This window comes from Oryctolagus cuniculus, chromosome 6 (genome assembly GCF_964237555.1).
Source record: "Oryctolagus cuniculus chromosome 6, mOryCun1.1, whole genome shotgun sequence".
Taxonomy (NCBI): Eukaryota; Metazoa; Chordata; class Mammalia; order Lagomorpha; family Leporidae; genus Oryctolagus; species Oryctolagus cuniculus.
Genome location: NC_091437.1, coordinates 56,205,008 through 56,225,323, shown reverse-complemented (window position 1 = coordinate 56,225,323; position 20,316 = coordinate 56,205,008). Strand labels below are relative to the sequence as shown.

At 49.5% G+C, this 20,316-nt stretch overlaps 1 protein-coding gene and 1 long non-coding RNA gene across 2 annotated transcripts in view; one reads left to right on the top strand and one right to left on the bottom strand.

The window, feature by feature from the left end:
- LOC103347958 (uncharacterized) overlaps positions 1 to 15,693 on the bottom strand; it is an 83,793-nt gene extending 68,100 nt beyond the window's left edge. The window contains exons 1-2 of the long non-coding RNA XR_007919028.2: positions 15,045 to 15,693; positions 11,694 to 11,815 (exon numbers count right to left, since the gene is read on the bottom strand). This is a non-coding gene — a long non-coding RNA (uncharacterized lncRNA). The remainder of the gene's footprint in view (positions 1 to 11,693; positions 11,816 to 15,044) is intronic.
- Positions 14,351 to 20,316, top strand: part of SLIT3 (slit guidance ligand 3) — a 642,229-nt gene continuing 636,263 nt past the window's right edge. The window contains exon 1 of the mRNA XM_002710368.5: positions 14,351 to 14,997. Within this exon, the coding sequence (XP_002710414.3) occupies positions 14,801 to 14,997 (197 nt within the window). The 5' untranslated portion in view covers positions 14,351 to 14,800. The remainder of the gene's footprint in view (positions 14,998 to 20,316) is intronic.

The window sequence follows — 20,316 nt, the reverse complement described above, 5'->3', positions numbered from 1 at the left end:
CTGGTAACTGGTATTCTACTCTCAATTTCTGTAAGATCACTTTTTAAGGTTTTACTTATTAATGAGAACATGTGGTGTTTGTCTTTCTATGCCTGACTTATTCCAGTAAATATAATTTCCTGCAAGTCCATCAACTTTGTAGCAAATGACAGAATTTCCTTCTTGTTAAGGGTTGTAGAGTTTTCGATTATGTATATACAATCTTAGTTTCTTTCTTTCTTTCTTTCTTTCTTTTTTTTTTTTTTTTTTTTGACAGGCAGAGTGGACAGTGAGAGAGACAGAGAGAAAGGAAAGGTCCTCCTTTGCCGTTGGTTCACCCTCCAATGGCCGCCGCAGCCGGCGCGCTGCGGCCGGCGCACCACGCTGATCCGATGGCAGGAGCCAGGTACTTCTCCTGGTCTCCCATGGGGTGCAGGGCCCAAGCACTTGGACCATCCTCCACTGCACTCCCTGGCCACAGCAGAGAGCTGGCCTGGAAGAGGGGCAACCAGGACAGAATCCGGCGCCCCGACTGGGACTAGAACCCGGTGTGCCGGCACCACAAGGCGGAGGATTAGCCTAGTGAGCCACGGCGCCAGCACAATCTTAGTTTCTTTCTTTCTTTTCTTTTTTTTTTTCTTTTTTTTGTTTGACAGGCAGAGTTAAGACACTCACTTGTTGCTAGGTGCTTGGGTTGATTGCATATCTTGGCTATAGTGAATGGTGTTGCGATCAACCCAGGAGTGCAAGTGTCTCTTCAACACATTAATTTCATTTCCTTTGGGTATATGCTAAGTCATGGAATTGATGGATCATGGGTAGTTCTATTTTCAGGTTTATGAAGAACTTCTACACTGTCAGATTTTAAATTAGACCAATTTTCTTTTTATAATTGAACTGTGATATTTTTGCTTAAGTAAATCCTGGAATAAGGGTTTGGCTGGATCTCGTCTATTGTTAACCCTATCTGGTGTAATTTCATTTCATATATTGTATTTGACATCTCTAGAAGTCCCATTTGCTTTATTTTTCTCTGATGATGTAAGAAACACGTAGCATGACATCTATCTTCATATCAAAATTCTGAGTATACAGTACAGTATTGTTAACTGTGCGCATTGATTTACAGCAGTAGTCTAAAATTTGCTCATCTTGCATGACTAAAACTCTCTATCCATTCAACAGCAGCTCCTTACTTTTTTTAAAAAAAGATTTTATTTATTTATTTGAGAGGTAGAGTTATAGACAGTGAGAGGAAGAGACAGAGAGAAAAGTCTTCCTTCCATTGGTTCACTCCCCAAATGGCTGCAACAGCCGGAACTGTGATGATCTGAAGCCAGGAGCCAGGAGTTTCTTCCAGGTCTCTCATATAGGTGCAGGGGCCTAAGGGCTTTGGCCATCTTCTACTGCTTTCCCAGGCCATAGCAGAGAGCTGGATTGGAGAGAGCAGCCAGGACTGGAGCCGACACCCATATGGCTGCAGCAGGTGGAGGATTAACCCACTGTGCCACGGCACTGGCCCCAGCAGCTCCTTACTTCTATGTGTAATCAATGGCAGCCACCCTGCTATTTCTGCGGCTACAAGACTGCTTTAGACTCCTCAGGCAAGGGAAACTGTGCAGTGTTTGTTATTCTGTGACTTTATTTCACTTACACAATGTCCTTAAGATTCGCCCATGTTGTAGCATATGACAGGACTCAGTTAGTTCTTTTTAATATATTCAATTTTTTTCTTACCTCCTGAATGTATGGGGTATTTTATAATAGCTCTTCACATACTTGTCTGTTAATTATACCATTTTTATCCTTTATTTTATAAATCATACTTTCAAGCTTCTTGTATTCCTAGTATTTTTTTTTCAAAAAATGTTTTTTATTTGGTTGGAAGCTGAGAAAGAGAGACATACAGAGAGAGCTCTCATCTGCTTGTTCACTCCCCAAATTTCTGCATAGAATGGGATAGGGTCAGGCTGAGGCAGAGCCAGGAACTCAATTCAGGTCTCCCACATGGGTAGGAAATTCAGCTACTTGAACTCTCACCTCTTGCTTGCCAGGATGCACATTAGTAGGAAACAGGAATGAGGAATAGAGAAAGGACTCAAATCCAGGTTCTCTGATATGGGATGTGGGTATCCCGAGTGGTCTTAACTGATAGGCTAAATGCCCACCCTGCTGATAATTTCTGATTAGATGTCAGTCATTGTGGAGTTGAAGTTGTTAGGTGATATTTGGCTTCTTTTTCTTAGAAAAAGGACTTTTTAAATTTTTATTTTCTTTCTTGAGAGGCAAAGAGAGAATGAACAGAGAAAGACAGAGAGCTCTCATCCAATGGCTCATTCTCCCGAATGCCTGGAAAGCCTGAGACTGTGCCACGTTAAAGCTAGGAGCTGGCAACTCAGTCCAGGATTCCCACATGAGCAGCAGGGACACCGTTACTTGGGCCCTCATTGCTGCCCTGCAGGGTGTGCATTAGCAGGCAGCTGGAGTCAGGATCCAGAGCCAAGTATCAAGTCCAAGTACTCTGATAGGGGAGATCAATGACTTAACTGTTGTCTTAAACCCTAAGCCAAACGCCCACCCTGAGTCCTGGTAATGTTTTAAAATTGTAATGAGACTGTATTTATTTCTTTATTTACTTACTTACTTACTTTTTTAAGAGGGAAGGAAACAAAGAGTGAAAGAGAGGACAGAGTGCTACCATCCACTGATTCACTCCCCAAATGCCTGCAATGTCCACAACTGGGCTAGATCAAAGCAAGGAGCCAGGGAATCATCCCACATGGATGGCAGGAACCCAATTATTGGAGCCATCACCAAGGACTTCCAGGGTCTGCATCAGCAGGAAGATGGAGTCAGGAGCAGGAGCTGGGAAATCAAACCCTTGTACTATGATGTGGGGTGTGCACATCTTAACTGGCATCTTAATCACTAGTCTACACACCCAACCTGACATATCAGGGTTTTGTTGTGTCTCACTGTTAAGTGACATGAAGTTAGTTATATCCTTCAAGGGTGGTTTGTGAGCATTTTAAAGCTTGGGAGAAATGTGTCTTTAGTTCGAGTACAGTAATACTGTTCTGAGGTGTCTGCCCACCACCATGGGGGCTTTTTACTGAGGTTGCTCAGAACATTATCTATTCTCAACCATGTGTGAATTCTGGGAATTATTTAGCCTACCGATATTTGGAGATTCTTTCCCCAAGCCCATATAATCTTCTCACAAATATTCAGTAAACACTCAACAGAATTTCACTGTAGATTTCTGGATCTACTATTCAGCTCCCACCTCTCAGGTAGGTGGTCTTAGAATTCTAGCCACATTTGCCTCTTCCATTTCTGTCTGCTTAGCTGAGCAAGAATGTTGTATTCTCCTCCCTGTGCTGCATCCTGGCAATGATCTCTGGGCAGTCAGCTGGCATAATCGCACAGCTCACTTCATTTGTTTGTCATGCCAGAGAGCACACTAATGCACTTCCAATTTCCCAAGGTCTGAAAACCTCTTTTTTGGGTACAGCTTTTTGTTTTCTATTTTCTAAGGTGGGAGAGTAAATCTAGTTCCCATTACTCTCTTACAGGTAGAGGCAGAAGTTCTCACGAAGCTTTGGATAAGAAGGATGACATGACCTGATACATTAACATGACAGGACCACTGGGTTAAAATCTTGTTATAGAAAGTGGACAATGATGGTGGCAAGGAGTAAGGAGTCAATTACTCTAATTCAGGTTAGAAATGACAGTCACACGTGCTCGTGGTAGACCGGGAAGGAAATAGTTGCATTCTAGAGTTGAAGATAAGCAGAATTTGCTGATTGTTTTGCTGCTGAGTAAGAAAGAAAGGGAAAAATGGATGATGCTCAGAGTTTTGGCTCAAGTAACTAGAAGGATGGGAGGTCACTGAAGAGACAGTAGAGCGTTAGGGAATAATTTTGGGAAAGGTGAGTTCAAGAGAGAATGAGAAGAAAGGAATTGAATACAGTTAAGATAGACAGTTCTCTCAATGAGTTTAATAAGTCACATTTCATTTCCCAACAGGCTCACAATCTAGTTAGGGAGGAAGGGTGACATAAAAGAAGATAATTCCATCAGTATAAGGAATACAATAATAGAGGTTAATATAGCCACAGATCAAATGAGGAAGTCTCCAGTGGAGTAGGAAGTCAGCAGGGAGAGATGTAAAATGCACCCCACAGGTGGTGATGCTTGGACTACAGGGTGGAGAACTAGGACAATTTCTCCAGAGGGAAAAGGTGGGCAAGGGAATTGCAGAAAGAGAGAGAGCATGCGTAAGTTGGCTAACACCTCAACATTTTCAGAAGTCTCTGTACTAAATGAAACAGGAGATAAAGGCAGGGGCAAGAAGAGTTGGCACAGATCCTTCCTTGCCATGTATGTTTTCTAGACTCTCCTGTGAGTAATGGAAACCCTTGCAGGCTCTGGAATGTGACTAGACAAGAATTGGCAGAAAATCCAGTTGTAGGCCTGGGTGAGAAGCTGGCGAGGCCTGAACGAGGGCAGAGGTGGTGGGGCACTGAAGGTTAGGAGCTCACAAAGCTTTATGACAAAGAATCAGAAGGTCTCACTGAGCTCATAGATGGGGCCAATTAAGAGGAAAAGAAGGGGAGAGTTGGAGGTGACATTTATGTTGATGGCCTGGTCATCTTGTAGGTGACAGTGCCATTAGCTAAACTTGAGAAAATGGAAATTTATACAATAAACATCTTACAGAAATGCACATATGTGCCTTAAATGAGGCAGTGGTTCCAAGGGTTGGGTTAGAGGTTAACTTTTTACCCTAATGGCTTTCATCAACTCCACCTTTTATCCTCAGTCACATCAAAAACTTAAAAGCTGTAGAAAAATATGCTGCTCCCTATGCAAGAGATCATTAATACAAATCCCCTAACTAGATTGTCTGTTATCAGCATCCCTGTATATGAATACCCCCGGAATAATTACAGACTCTATGTCAAGTCAGATTACTCTAAAAGTTATACCTCTATTCCTTGACACAAATGAAAAGGGCAGGGGGGAGTGTCACTCACTGTAGTATTCTGCAAGTTGACATTAAAGGGGAAACAATTCCCACCTTCCCAGAACAATGTTCCTTCACTTTCTAGGAGCTAGTGCCACGCCCTTCTTAATGTTCCTCCACATTTCCAAGTCTTTTCCCTCTCTGACTAGTGACCTACCCAACTCCATACTTTATCATATCTAGATCCTTATTGTTCTTTGAATCTTGTCCTCTACTCATTAAAAAAATTATTTAATTACTTATCTGAGAGACAGAGAGACAAAGAGCTTCTCTCCGCTGGATCACTCCTCAAATGCTTGCAATGGCTGGGCCAGGGCCAGAGCCCAGGAGCTGGGAATGTAATCTAGGTCTCCCACATGGATGGCACAGTGATGAACCATCATAACTGCTTCCTAAGGTCTGCAGCAGCAAGAATCTGGAGTCAGGAACCAGAGCTGGAAACTGAACCCAGGCACTCTGATGCGAGACTTAGGCTGCTGAACCTGACATCTTAACTGCTAGGTCAAATGTTTGCCACTCTGCCCACTGTTTTGAAACTTTGCCAGCCCCTCTTTGTCTTGGTCACATTACCCTAGTAATTCCCTCTTTGACATTTGATAATTTGTAATGATGTGTTAATTTTATTTGGTTGCCTATACATGGCCTTCTGAGGATAGCAATCATGCTGACTTTGTCTTTGCCATTACACTTACAGCATTATCTGAACCCCGAGAGTGCTCAGTAAGTGCTATGTTGAATAAATGAATAAGAAGTAAGTAAAGGGAAGATAATGAGAGTAACTATTTAAAAGCATTTTCACAATTAACCAATAGTAGGAGATATTATTTTGGCACGGGGGAATTTCCTATTGTTTCTGAAATCATATCACACAGGTAGAAACTTTGCCTAAGAATGGTCATATGTGGTTTGGGATGATGCGATTGCCAAGATTGCATCTGTGTAGCAATCTGGGTAAATAATGCTGAGGGTATAATAAACAACCTCCAACTCTCACTTGGAGATTTAGTTTATTCCTGTGTTACACACTGGCATTGTCTTCCATGTGGTGACTCAGGGCTTCCAGTGCATTCATTTCTGTGTCTCCACCATTCTCTGTGGAAGACAGTGCTTGGCTGATTACAGGGAAGTTTTCTAAAGACCAAGTGTGGGAGTGGTGCGCATCACTTCTGAACACGTTCCATTGGTCATGGTGAGGCACATGGCCCCAACCTAATTGCAAGGGTTGCTGGGAAATGTAATCTTCCTGTGTACCTGGAAAAACACCTGGATCTGTGTGCATCAAGGCAGCATCAGCCACAGTAGATTTCCTTTTGTTGCTGTGACGATCGGAGTTGTCACGTATGAAAGCCTCAGGACAGTGCCCATCACATTCAGGGGCATCCACACTTCCAGGTAAGTTGCAGGAGGACTTTCTCTGACTTTGCATTAACTGCTGCTTGCTCAACAAGCCTGGTGTTCCAAAGCTTCTGCCAAGCCCAACAGCTGGCTGAGGAGTGTCGTGAGCCCCAGTGCCCACAGAGGCCAGCCAAGGATGCAGATGTCACTCCCACGTCTGTGCGGCACATCCTCATGCTTTGTTTAATTTGGTTCCCTGGGTGGGACAAGTTTTATGAGCAGGTGTTCTGGTTAATTAGGTGATTAATACTCCTCAAATTGGAGAGCCATTTCCCTAGTGACAGTTCTCGCATTGCTCAAATGTGAGACAAATCTTCACTGTACAGTTTGGAGAGGCCAGTGACAGCACTCATCTGTCTGCCAAGCGTCATCTCAGGCCAGCACTCTGGCCGTGAGGACCAGGAGTGTGGCCTTGCACCTGGCTGAGGTGCCTCCTAATGGACCAGCAAGGGGGAACAGGGGCTCCGCAGATCACTTGGCCTCTTCTCAGACCAGGGCAAGGTTGACCGGGGGCACATTTCTGGTCCCCGTCTGGAGACTGCAAGCTGTATCACTGCAAGGTCAGAGCTACCGCCTCTGTACGGAGCCCTCCAGTTTCTAAAGCAAGGTTGCCGAGCCACAGTCAAGGGCAAATTAAGCATCCAAGCTGTTTCTCTCAGACTGGTTCTCAAAGCACTAGAAATGTATCCCCAAACTCTCTGATATCCCCCATTCCTAAGTCTCTCTACCACCCTGCACACTATTCTTCCTTTCTCTGTTTTTCTCTCTACCAAGACCCTTCTCCCTACCATTGATGTTATCAAAGCCAAGCATCCTTCAAAAGCCAGGCTGCATTCTTTGGCCCTTTCAATCTAGCTTGAAATGATTTCTCCCTCTTCATAATTTTTTTGTAGCATTTACTATCTAACATAAATCAGCACTTAATTATATACCAGATCTTTTCTTTCATGCATTCTTAATTTGATCTTCCCTACTGGGTGTTTAGCAATGGGGGTTGTATCTTTTCTTGGGTCTATGTGAAGGTCTCAGTAAATACTTCTTGATTGCTGAATTAAGCTGGATGCCACTTACATCGCTGGGAAATGGACTGAACTCATTTTTTTTCTTTCTTTTTAAAATTTATTTGAGATGGAGGGAGGAGTTAAGGGAGAGAGAATAGTGAGCTCTCCCATCTGCTGGTTCACTTGCTCAGATGCCTGCAATGGCCAGGGATCAGCCAGGCTGAAGCTAGGAGCTGAGAACTCCATCCACATCTCCCACTTGAGTGGCAGAAATCCAAACACTTGAGCCATCCCCTGCTGCCTCCTAGTATATGCATCAGCAGGAAGTTGGAGTCGGGAGTGAGGTTGGTGTTTTTTGTCTTGTCTTGTTTTGTTTTGACAGGCAGAATGGACAGTGAGAGAGAGACAGAGAGACAGAGAGAAAGGTCTTCCTTTTGCCGTTGGTTCACCCTCCCATGGCTGCCGCTGCCGGCGCACTGCGACGGGCGCACTGCGCTGATCCGAAGCCAGGAGCCAGGTGCTTCTGGTCTCCCATGTGGGTGCAGGGCCCAAGCATTTGGGCCATCCTCCACTGCACTCCCGGGCCACAGCAGAGAGCTGGCCTGGAAGAGGGGCAACCGGGACAGAATCCAGCGCCCTGACCGGGACTAGAACCCGGTGTGCCAGTGCCGTAGGAGGATTAGCCTAGTGAGCCGCGGCGCTGGCCGAGGTTGGGTTTTAAACACGCATATTCTGATTGGAGAGCAGGTGTCTTAACTGGAATCAACTGTTAGGTCAAACATCTGCCCCTGAATTAATTTTCTTACACCATCTTGAGCTGCACAGCTGAAAACACGGCCATTGGCTCCTGTTACTCCTGTGTTCTTCCAGTTTTACAACCCCAAAGGGACTGGATCTGTTTGTCCAGTTCCAGCTGGAAAAAATCCTAGGGAAGGTCTCTGATGGGCTCATTTTGGTCAGGCGCCAAACCCTATAAACTCACTGCCTTGATGGAGGATCATATAAGAAAGATCATGTAAGTAATCTCTGAGCCACAGTTACACATTTAGCATGGAGCCCATTCCACCCCAGTTGCCATTACAGATGAGTCTGGACTTTGGGAGGTTTTGTAGCATTATCTTCTTTTCTGGGACAGGTTGCTTCTTTTTAAATTACATAGTCACGGGGCCGGTGCTGTGGCATAGTGGGTAAAGATACCACGTGTAGTGCTGGTGTCCCATATGGGCACCGGTTCAAGACCTGGCTGCTCTACTTCTGATCCAGCTCTCTGCTGTGACCTGGGAAAGCAGCAGAGGATGGCCAAGTTCTTGGGGCCCTGCACCCACGTGGGAGACCCAGAGGAAGCTCCTGACTCCTGGCTTTGGATCAGCTCAGCTCCAGCCATTGTGGCTATTTGGGGAGTGAACCAGCGGATGGAAGACCTCTCTCTCTCTCTCTCCTTCTCTGCCTTTCAAATAAATAAATAAATCTTAAAAAAAAAACAACTTGTTCTCAAACTAATTTTTTAGTTACATAGTCACTCATAAAACATTTCCCTTTGGGAAGGCTCAATAGACTAACTGGCAGTACTCTTTATGGTTCTTTCTCAGGGGCCTAAGTGTCACCTGTGTAAAAAGAACAGCTCCAACTAATAGTACCTTCCAGCTCCAACTAACAGTACCTTTCCCTTAATCCTGCTCTCCAGAAATGATCTAAAATTCATAAATGTGGGTTGTTTTCTTGTCTGAGAGAATTTAATAGGGAACATCATTATTTTTAAATGAATGTTTATTTATTTGTTTTTTAAAATATTTATTTACTTGAAAGGCAGAGTTACAGAGAGGTGGAAGCAGAGAGAGAGAGAGAGAGAGAGAGAGAGTCATTCCATAAAACCTCCAACAGACATAGCCGAGATTGGGCCAGGCTGAGGCCAGGAACTCCATTCGGGTCTCCCAGATGGGTGGCAGGGACCCAGTTACGTGGGCCATCATCTGCTGCCTCTCAGGTTGTATATTAGCAGGAAGCTGGATTGGAAGAGGAGGTGGGACTCAATCCCAGGCAGTCTGATATGGGATGTGTGCATCCCAAGTGGTGGCTTAACTGCTGCCCCACAATGCCAAGCCCTGGAAGGCAGCCTCGATCTCGCATTGGGGTTTTCATCTTCTCTCTGTCTTCCCTCCTCACCCACTCCTCAGTGATCTGCCTGGGTGAGGCAGAACATTAGTTTCCCAGGTAGGAAACGGATAACACAACTCAAAAGAGAAATTGAAGAAAGTTTAATAAAAAGCTAACATGGAAACGTCAGGCAGGTGAAAAGCTATTTCTACTCCCATCCCTTGAAGGAGCAAGGGGCTAGGAGAAGAGACCCACAGCTGCAATAGAGGGCTGATGGACATGAACTATGACCTTCAATGGTGGAAGGCAGTCACTGCCAAACTGAGGTTCTTGGAGGGGAAGCCTTGGCCTCCCTCTGTAGCTCTCTGAGGTAAGGTCCCATATGGTGACCCAAGGGAGTACAGATGATCCTGTCTGCAGTATCAGCTTCTGGAGTAATAACTGCCTCTGACAGTGGCAGAGAGAGGATCTGGAGAATCTGTAGCAGAATGTCCCGCATCTATGAGTATTCTCAATAGTGTGGAAGTGAGTATATCAGAATGAAGAGGATGATGTGTATAGTTTGCAAGAACATTCTAGAAGAATATAATTTCTCCTTCCCCCAAAAGACTGACACACTAATCAAATAGAACTGCGACAGAAGAATGTCAAATAATCTAGCTGACTGGGAAGCTGTTCATTTGTTCAGTTATCAGTCATCAAAGGTTTATTTGCACTTCAGGCATCAAGCATGCAAAAACATATAACACATTTCTGTATACTTGACACAGCCTTTATAATAAAATGGTAGAAGAAATGGATTATATAGGGTCACTGTCCTTAAGACTCTAATTCTGGACTAGCAAGGTTTTCTGGAGGAATGGACAGCCAAACTTTGGACTAGCCAGATCAGAGTAGGAAATGATGTTCTGGAAGCGGTGTGAAAGACCCAAAGGAGATGATGTGGGAGAGGAATAAAAGATCCCAGGTTTAGGCTTGCATTGTCAGCTCTGCATTTTAGAAAGATCTGGGGATTAGCATGGCAAAGGATAGATTGGCAGAGCAAGAAAAGTTAAGAAATTAGACATGCATGTGCGAGGGCCAATTTGAGAAACAGCCATGCACGAAACCTGGATCTGAACAATGAAGTGGAGGGGAGAGTGCAGAGAGGAGCCTGGGGAAGAATGAGCAGGACTCAGGAAGGCAGCGGCAGTGTGAGAAGAGGAATGCTCTGCCCCTGCCTTCCTTCTCACCGCTCCCTGCTTGCAGAGCTGCCGGCTCTTCAGGTTTCCTTGGAGCAGCTCTGTCCCCTGCCCAAGTGTGGTTTCCAGGTTCTTGTCTTCTCTGGCTAAAAGGGTGAAGACAGGACCCAAGCCAGGCCAGCCAATGCCCTGGGAATTTGGAAATCTTGGCCCTGGCACCTTGATCCTGCCATGGAGCATGTCTTTTTTGAAACCTCCTCCTTCAATTTTCTTCCTTAGATTTTTTTCTGCTACCCAACCTCATCTTAAAAAAAAAAAAGTCTGGATTTCTTTTTTTAAAATTCTGTTTCAATGAGCTGTAGTTAATTTCTATTCCTTGCAACCAAAGAAACCTCAGCTGATGATGGTGGCCCTAGGATTGGTGGTGTCCTGCACAGAGAGAAAAACAGGTGCAGGAGAGGGTTTGAAGTGGTTTTCTGGAGAGAACCAGTGACTGGTTTGCTTTTGAAAGGTTTATGAAAAATAATGGGAAAAAGTCAAATGATGGGTAGGCAGGCTTCTGTAACACTGAAAAGTCACACCAAAAAATAAAGTCACCTTTGGTGCTTAGCCATGGAAAGTCCTACCCAACAGGCTGATCGCCTCAGGACAGACCTGGACTTCCCCAGGGAGGGGAGTTCTTCAGTGGGGAGGCTGAGGCATTCTGAAGATGCCCCAGAAGTCAGGGCAATGGATGGAGCTCCGTTCTCAGCACCGGGAGCCCAAGTCCTTGCTCTGGCTCCTTCACTAATTGGCTGCATGGCCTTGCACAAATGCCCATTTCTCTCAGAGACTCAGTTTCCTTGTTAGTCAAATATAAGGGTTGAATTATATGAATTATATTTGGGATTCTTGAAGTACGTTCCAAGAGAATTTTAAGTTAACACGAAAAGAGGTCAGACATGCTGGAACACCAGACCACAAAGAGGTTTCTTGATGGTTGGAGCTGTCAGAGTCCTGCCATCCTCTTACCTGGGATGTCCACCTCCAAGAGGGGTGACAGGGAGCCGCTTTTCTCACTCTCTCTTTGCCCAAGGAGCTGCTGGTTTTCATCAATGAAGAAACGAACATGGACCGGAAGTCATCAGAGGGCCCTTGGAGAAACGCTGGGTTAGGTGACTGAAGGCGGTTCCAGCCTGCACACTCCGTGCTTCTCTGCACCTCTTGCCTTTTCTGCCGGCCGCTTCCCTAGGGATGACTGACGCTCAGGCACCCCAGCCGGCTGTTCTAAAGGGCTTCTCCCAGGCAACAGTACCTTTGAATGCTTGTGAAGTCACTTAAAGGTCTCGCTGGACTCATGAAACCCCCAGAAGCTTAAATGGAAAGCACAGCTCCCCACCACCACGGTGCCCAGAGCAGAGATCGCGGCCCAGGCTTGGGGGACTGACTACAAAACACGCTCCAGCATGCATTCGGGAAAACAGAGGAAACCCTTCTCTCTTTTCTGCTCTAGACAGTGGGAGACGCCTCTGTGCCCTTGGGCCTGTGCCCGCTTCTCTCATCTGCCTCAGTCTTGGTGCTAAATTGGTTCAAGGTTTGGAGGAAAGCTTCTGAGAAGAGGAGGAGAAGGTTGTTTAGAGTTCTTAGATGCTGAAGTCACCCCAAGGACCGGCGCCGGGACTCTCCCTGGCCACCAGAGGGCGATAGCAACAGCATCTCTACAGAAGGCTGTTCATAAGAATAGCAGCACTCGGTTGCACCTAATGTGTTTATGAATGATGGAGGGACTGGAGGGTGTGTGGGCGCACGCGCGTGTGTGTCCAATTGGGTTTCTGGAGTCAAGACATTGAAAATCTGCTCACTGTAATGATATAAAATTGGCACTTCTACTTTATATGCACAGAATGGTGGCAAGTTCAAAGTTTCTTGGAAGGAAAGAGCGGTCAGAGGACTCAGAGTAGCATTCAGATGCAAGGACAGGCAAGAGTTCACGGGAGTGGAGTTGCTGTCATGGGGTGTGAGTGTGTGGGTGTGTGAACAAGCATTTGCACGTGTATATGTGATTGTGCTTATGAGTGTGTCACTGGTATTAGCGTATGTGTGAGCATGAACTTGTATGAGTGTGTGTGGTCCTGAGTGTATGCATGGGCATGGATATGGGTGAGTTCATGTGACTCGTGTAGAGAAAGGAATGAGGTTGTGACCATGTGTGTAGGTAACAAAATGTGTGTGACTGGGTATGTAGGTGTGAGTGTGTGGAAATGAACATGGGTGAGTGTATGTGACTGGGAGTGTGTGACTGTGTGTGTAGGTATGAACCTGTGTGAATATGTATGTGTACAATAGGCATGAGTATATGTGACATAAACTTGTGTGCGTGTGACATGAACATGGGTGAGTATGTGTGACTGTGTATGTGTGGCATGAACATGAGTGGGCTGGTGTGACATAAACATTGGTGAGTGTGACCATGTATGTATGACATGAACATAAGTGTGTGTGACTATGTATGTGTGGCATGAACGTGTGCGACATGAGCACAGGTGAGCATGTGTGACTGTGTGTGACATGAGCACAGGTGAGCATGTGTGATTGAATGGCATGAGCACAGGTGAGCATGTGTGACTGTGCCTACACGCAGGGCTCATTTAGGCTTTCCCAGCGTGAATGGACGAGTGGACCTGGTGGAAGCCGGGGCAAAACTTCTGTGGTGCCTGCCCTTCCCCTTCAAACACACGCACAACCATCCCTCCAGGTATTTACGGAGCCACTGCTATTCCCGCCCCACTGGCATCTGGAAAAGCTCAGACCCGGCCAATTTAGAGCGGGCACTGGAGATGGAAGGCGATGGGAGCCTAGGGGATGCCGCGGGGGAAGCATTGTTTTGGAAAAACACTTTCTCCAAACAGCCTAGGGAGGTGGGGCCAGACGGGGCTGTGGCCAGTGACCTGAGGGAATGAAGGCTCCGAGGTGTCAAGCCCCGCCCAGAGACACCGATCGAGGCGGCGACTCGGGGACTCTGGACACGGTGCTGTCCACCCAGGGGCCAAGACCCTGCCCTCACTGCAGAACACCTGACAGCGGGGCCGGGTTGGGTTTGCTTGCGGTGACCCAACCACATGGCTGTAGGGTGCATTCCCTTCAATTACGCAGGTCCTTCAGAAAGCAGCTCTGGATCTTCGGCCAAGAGAGTGAAAGAAGTTAGGGAGGCAGCGTCGGGGTGACCGTGCCCAGGTCTGGCGTCCCTCGTAGCTCGTAGCTGTGTGTTGTCGGGCAAATCGCTTGGCTTCTCTGAGCTTTGGGGTTTTAACTCTATTAAACGGGGGTACTCAGACGCCCCCTTGCGAGCCAACGTAGGGGCTGAAGGAAGGGACATGTGCAGCGTGCCCAGCTCAGAGCCAGAATTGAGAAAAGAAAAAGGTGCCCACACGACTTCTCAGTCCGTGGCTCGGAAGGGGGAATGAGCTGCAGCGTTTCCCCCCGGGGCCCCCGCGGGCCTTGCCCCCTGCCTTCCCCGGGGCTTTCCGTCGCCCTCCTCCGCTGCCTCCTCCCTCCGGCTCGCGGTCGCTCCAGCAAAGTTCCCAACTTAGTCGACACGACGCGCGGCGCAGCCAATGGGAGGCGGAGCTGGCGGTTTTGGGGGGGCGGGAGAGGGCTGGGCCCCGCGTCTCCGGTGTCTGCCCTGCTCAGTGAATGGAGAGAGCGAGCGCCGGCCAGCTCACCCGGCCGCCCCGTGCCCTAGCCGCCGCCGCCGCAGCCGCCGCCGCGCTCCCGAGCCCAGCCCCAAGCCGGCCCTCCTCGGGCGCCGCGCCCCACTGCGTTCACCCCAGGCCCCCGAGCCGGCCCGCACTCCGGGCTGTGGGCCGGCGGGACCAGGGGACGCTTGGCACCTGGGCGCTCCGAGCGATGCGCAGCGGGGCAGCGCCAGCCCCGCCGATGGAGCTGCTGTTGCCGCCGCCGCCGCCCGGCGCGCCCCGCTCCGCCCGCGCCCCGTGCGCCTGAGCGCCGAGCTCGCCCCTCCTCCGCGCCAACTCCGTCGCCCGCTCCCCAGGCCGCCCGCGCTCTCCGCGCGCCTCCTCCGGCTCCACGCGCCTTGCCCCGCCGCGGCAGCCTTCTCCCGGCGCGGGCCCCCGCACACCATGGCCCCCGGGCGGACAGGGGCCGTAGCCGCCGTGCGCGCCCGCCTGGCGCTGGCCTTGGCGCTGGCGAGCGTCCTGAGCGGGCCCCCCGCCGTCGCCTGCCCCACCAAGTGTACCTGCTCTGCCGCCAGCGTGGACTGCCACGGGCTGGGCCTCCGGGCCGTTCCCCGGGGCATCCCCCGCAACGCCGAGCGCCTGTGAGTACCCCCGTCCCGCCCCGCCCCGCCCCACGCGGGCCACCCACCTGGGTCCCGCAGGGAGGCCCCCAGGCGCCAGAGCCTTCCTTTCCCTCTGGCTGGTCACGCTGGATGCAGTCTCTGTTCGCAGCTCCTGCCTCATCAGATCCCTGGCTGAGTAGGGGGTCTCTGCTTTGGGCAGGTCTGGAGAGCGAGGTCTTGAAGCCCCCCCCATCCCCCGATGGGCAAAAGTGGTGCCTCTCCAGGGGTCAGGGCTCCACACGCAGGGCCCGCTGACAGCTTCTGAGGCGAAGGCGGGCAGGAGGGCACGAGAGAGCCCTGCAGCCTCCAGGTTTCGGGGTTAGGGCACGGGGGCCGCGCTCGTTAAAAACCGGGGCGAAGGGGAAAGCGAAAGGCTGGTGGGGCGTCAGGGCGCGGAGAACCGAGAGAGAGGCCCTGGGACTCGGACCCTCTCGGAGACCCGCTCGGGCAGCTGCCGTCGGGGGCTGCCCTGGCGGGGAAAGTTGAGTGCGTGAAGGTCTAACTTCTGAGGACCCGGACACATTCCGAGTGGGCGCACGCAGAACCCGCCCTGCCTGGAGCGCAGCCTGGGAGATGCCAAGTTGCAGCCCGGGTGAATTTTTTATGGCTAGGTTATAAATGCCTCCCCAAACGGGCCGGAGAATGGAAATGCTGACAGCCCTTTCAATGAGACCGAGCGCTATAATCTTACAAACCGCACTCAGCTCGGATCCTGGGTTTGGCAGCGAACGCACAGGCGCTTGGAGAGTGGTGCGGATTGACCCTCGTTTTAACCCCAATTGTGCAACCAAATATTTACTTTTCATATGTCAACGTTTTGGAAACATTTATCATTTTGATCCTCGGACCAAATGCAAAACTGGGACTCCAGGGTGGGCTCCTCTTCGTTCACAGTGGAGGATGGGGAAGGAGGGAGGGAGAACCGATGGAGAGAGTGGGAGCCCGGCTGAGAAGTGGGTGAGGGTTTGTTCTGGTGGGCTCCACCCGCTCCGTGTCTGCTCCCCTCTCGCCCCTTCTCCCTGATCCCTGGGGTAGGCATGGGATGGCCCATTCTGCCTGCTTGACTGGAAGAGAGTGGTGCTGAGCTGAACAGTCCTGGAGCCTGTTTGTTAGTTCAGTTAGTTCCTCAACTCCTCTTCTGTTCCTTCCATTTAGTGGTTGTGTCTCTCTGGGTGGAGATGCAATAGGATTGTCTTCCTTATTCCTCGTGCTTTCTGTTGGCTCAAAACATTCTCCCTGCACCAAGTGCATTGGTTCTGTTGGGTTGGGCTGTGCAGTCCTAGAGAAATACAGCCTTCATCTCATGTGTAGAAGGCCAGGACGTGTCCAGGGAAATATGGCAGTTGAGGTCCATCAAAGAGCCGGCAACCAGGTTTCCACACCATAATTGAGACGTTATATCAGCCAAACACTCATTTACCTATAACTTAGAAACTAATTTCCCCTCTTCTGCATGTGAGCTGGTGAAATAATCACTGTCACTAATGTTTAATGTTTAATGATTTGTGTATGTGTTATCTCGTTGAATCTCTACCACTGCCCCATTAGTTGCATAGTAATGCGTGCACTCCATTCTGCAGATGAGCTACCTCATCACGTATTCCAGGTCAGGTGACTCCTCACGAGTCTGAGTCCAAGCCCATCTGCCTCCCGTGCCCACACTCCCCTACCACCCTGTTGGACATCCTGGACTGTAGGGAACAGTTCAGGCGAAGATAGGTGAACACCGAGCCCTGGGAGGGTTCTGACCGGCTGGGCCTTAGAACAAGCTGCTTTGGGGCTCCCTACAAGCATTCAGCTCCCCTGTGGCATGAGCTGTCCCACCTTGGGGCTCAAGACTACTTGACTCTGATCATCATTATCATCATAAAAAATGAATTCTATTGCATATTTGGGAAATGGAGGCGAGTGGGTCCTTCTCTGCCTGGTCTGTAGGAAATTTGGGAAGGTTGCAGGCACTTGGCCGCCTCCTCCAGCAGCCCCAGACAGCTCAGGGGCGGCACTGTGTTCCACAACTGAAGAAGCTGGGTGGAGACTGGAGTCTTGTACATCTTCGTGGTCGCTGACAGGCGCTGGCAGCGTAGGAGATGCTTTGAAATCACTCTGTCTCATCTGCCTTGGTGTTGCTTGCTGGTGCCACTTTGGCTGGGGTGCCCTGGGGTGATACGGCTGCCTAGGCTGCTCATTCTGGTCTCCTTCCTCCTGCCCCGGGAGTGGGAGGCAGCCTTTAGGAGCAAGCGGGGTCAGGGTCAGTGCAGGGTTTAAGGGCAGCCCACCGAGAAGCCCTTCACCACCCCACACCCCCTCTGGGTCAACTCAGATGTAACACTGCAATTCTGCAAGCTCTTGGGGGGACTAGTTGGCATTTCGACGCCACACTAAGGATTTCTTCAGGAAGTTCTCATTCATTCTTCCCTTCATTCATTCACCCAACACTGCTTGAACCTCTGCTGCATTCCAGCACTGCGCGTAAAATCGCTGCACACACAGAAGGAAGCCAGCACTTCCACTTGAAGAACGTAAGCAAAGGATGGAAGAAGGGAACTTCCTTCGTGGAGCCTTTGAGCTGTTCCAGGGCACCCTGTGTCACGTGTGGTTGGCACTGCTGTCAGATGCTCAGGACCTCTCTCGAGTCTGGTTGCCTGAACTGGCATGTATAGGATGTGTTTTAAAACAAAGAAGGCGCATTTTCTCCTTTTGCCATTCCTGTTGCTCTGCCTGCCAGCGAGCATGTTCCAAAGGCATCTGTGCATGCGTGCCTGTGTGTGTGCGTGCGTATTGTTTCTCTGGATGTTTTGGACTTCCGAAACCTCGTGGTAGAACATTAAGGAGAACTCGAGTGCAGATCATGTGGTCACCATTTGGACTTTGCCTCGGGCCTGGAATGAGGCCCTGAATTTTTGTCTTGGAGCCGGCATCGGAGCCAGGGGCCTGCGTTCCGAGTCTTTCTCCATAATGTCAGCACATCCCACGGAGAAAGAAACCCTGTCTTTTATAAACTCCCGACAGCTTTTTTCCCCCCTGGTTGAGGAGGTGACACCCACAAGAAAGCTAAATAAACGCCGAGAGAATTCAGTGTGATTTATTATCCAGGCAGCAGAGACAGAGGCCGAGAGGAGAGGAAGTGAATGGCGGTGCCTGAAACAAAACATTTACCATGGAGCACAGAGTAAACAGATGTTGCATTTACCCTTCTGAGCACAAAAGGAGCCCCCAGATGTAATTCTTCTCCGACCACAACCTCGGCCTGGAAGAGGCGGCAGATGAAAATGAACTCTCTCGAGGGGCCTCCTGTCCCCATGGAGCCCGGAGGCAGGCGCAGGCCTGCTTGTCACCCACAGTGAGGTGGTAGCCTCAACAGCTGAGTGGGGCAAGAGTGGACATCTTTGGTTTTTCATTTGGCTCCAGAACATGCTGGAGACTGCTGTATTTAAATAAACATTTCCTGTTTGCGCAGGAAAATGGGCGAGGGGCTGAAACGTGAGAATGTGGTAACTTAATTTTCTCCATCGCTCCAGATGACGGCAAGCTTCGCCGGTGGTTGGGTCCAATAAAAACCCACCCCGTGTCATAGGCCTTCCCTCACTGGACCACAGAGGTCCTGGGGTCAAGTGGGAGGTTTTCCAAGATGTTCAACCACCAAGCCTTGTGTCCTGGCATGCCAGCTCCCAGGACCAGGGGCGTGGGGGTGAGTCATGGGGCCTCTGAGGGCTAGCAACAGGGAAGCCCAGTGCTCTCCTGGAGGGTCCACAGAACACTTGAGTGCACCTGCCTGCGGGGTGCTGTGCCACTCTGAACAGATTGCTTTCCCTCTCTGCTCCTCATCATCTTGAAAATTGAAACCTGGTATAGTCTTAGAGGTTTTCCATATACAGTCCCCTGGTGAGCTGTCAGGATCCTCCCACCCAAGGTTTAGAATAGTGTCAGGCACATACTAGGTTTTCTTTTCTTTTCTTTTCTTTTCTTTTCTTTTCTTTTCTTTTCTTTTCTTTTCTTTTCTTTTCTTTTCTTTTTTGACAGGCAGAGTGGACAGTGAGAGAGACAGACAGAGAGAAAGGTCTTCCCTTGCCATTGGTTCACCCTCCAATGGCCGCCGCGGCTGGCACGCTACGGCTGGCGCACCACGCTGATCCTATGGCAGGAGCCAGGTGCTTCTCCTGGTCTCCCATGGGGTGCAGGGCCCAAGCACTTGGGCCATCCTCCACTGCACTCCCTGGCCACAGCAGAGGGCTGGCCTGGAAGAGGGGCAACCGGGACAGAATCCGGCGCCCCGACTGGGACTAGAACCCAGAGTGCCGGCGCCGCATGCCGGCGGAGGATTAGCCTAGTGAGCCGTGGTGCCGGCAACATAGTAGGTTTTCAACAAATATCAGTTGAATAAAGGACTAATGAGCCTCCAAAATGCGCGTCTTTGTTTAGTTCTTGCGAGGGGAAGATGAGCAATTATAGATTTGCATTTTGATGTCTGGCTAAGGGCAACCTATTGAATGAGTTATTAAGGGTATCTAAAATTTGGATTTCATGAACTAAAATTACTGCATTACTACAGTTGCCAAAGACTCCTATTGAGTGATCTACTCTGAAGTCTGGTTGTCAAGCGTTGCTTAGCAACCTCGCAACACTCCTACTGTGCACATGCCTGTGAAAAGAGCTGGAAAACCTGAATGCTTATACCATGGGACTTTCTAATCAGGAGCTCATCAGCATCATCCTGAGCTCTCTGTGGGTTTTGATTGCTGCTCCTCTTGCAATAATTGATACGTATTTGTAGGATCATTATTAAGTTTTGCTTTTGCCCATCATCAGGGTCTTGTAATATTTGTGCGATTTGGCCATTTCGGTTGTGGTTTTGTGGTTTTTCTCTCCACTTCTGCTTATTGTCACTGGGAAGGCGAGAAGTGAACGATGGGTCAGGCCTGGAGCTCTTTCGCCTTGAAGTGGGGCTATGGCGGGAGGTTTCAGAGTGCCGGCGCCTCGCGGGTTGTGCCTGGGCTCTGGGCACAGACTGCTTGGGGTTTGAGTTACGGCTCTGCCTCCTGCTGGCTGCTCCCTAGGCGTGTTTCTCCACTGCTCTGGACTGCTGCCTGTTTACTCCCTAGGTACCTCATTTCCACACCTGTAGTAGAGGGGTGATAATCACATGGGGCTGCTGTGAATGCAGCTGGAGGCCATTCACGTAATGTGCTCAGCACGGTGCCTACCACGTCGTTCTCATTATCATTGCTGTGGTTGTCCAGCTACCATTCCTGAGCTGTGAGGGATGCACCGCAAAGCTCCAGTTTGAAAGGACTGGAATGG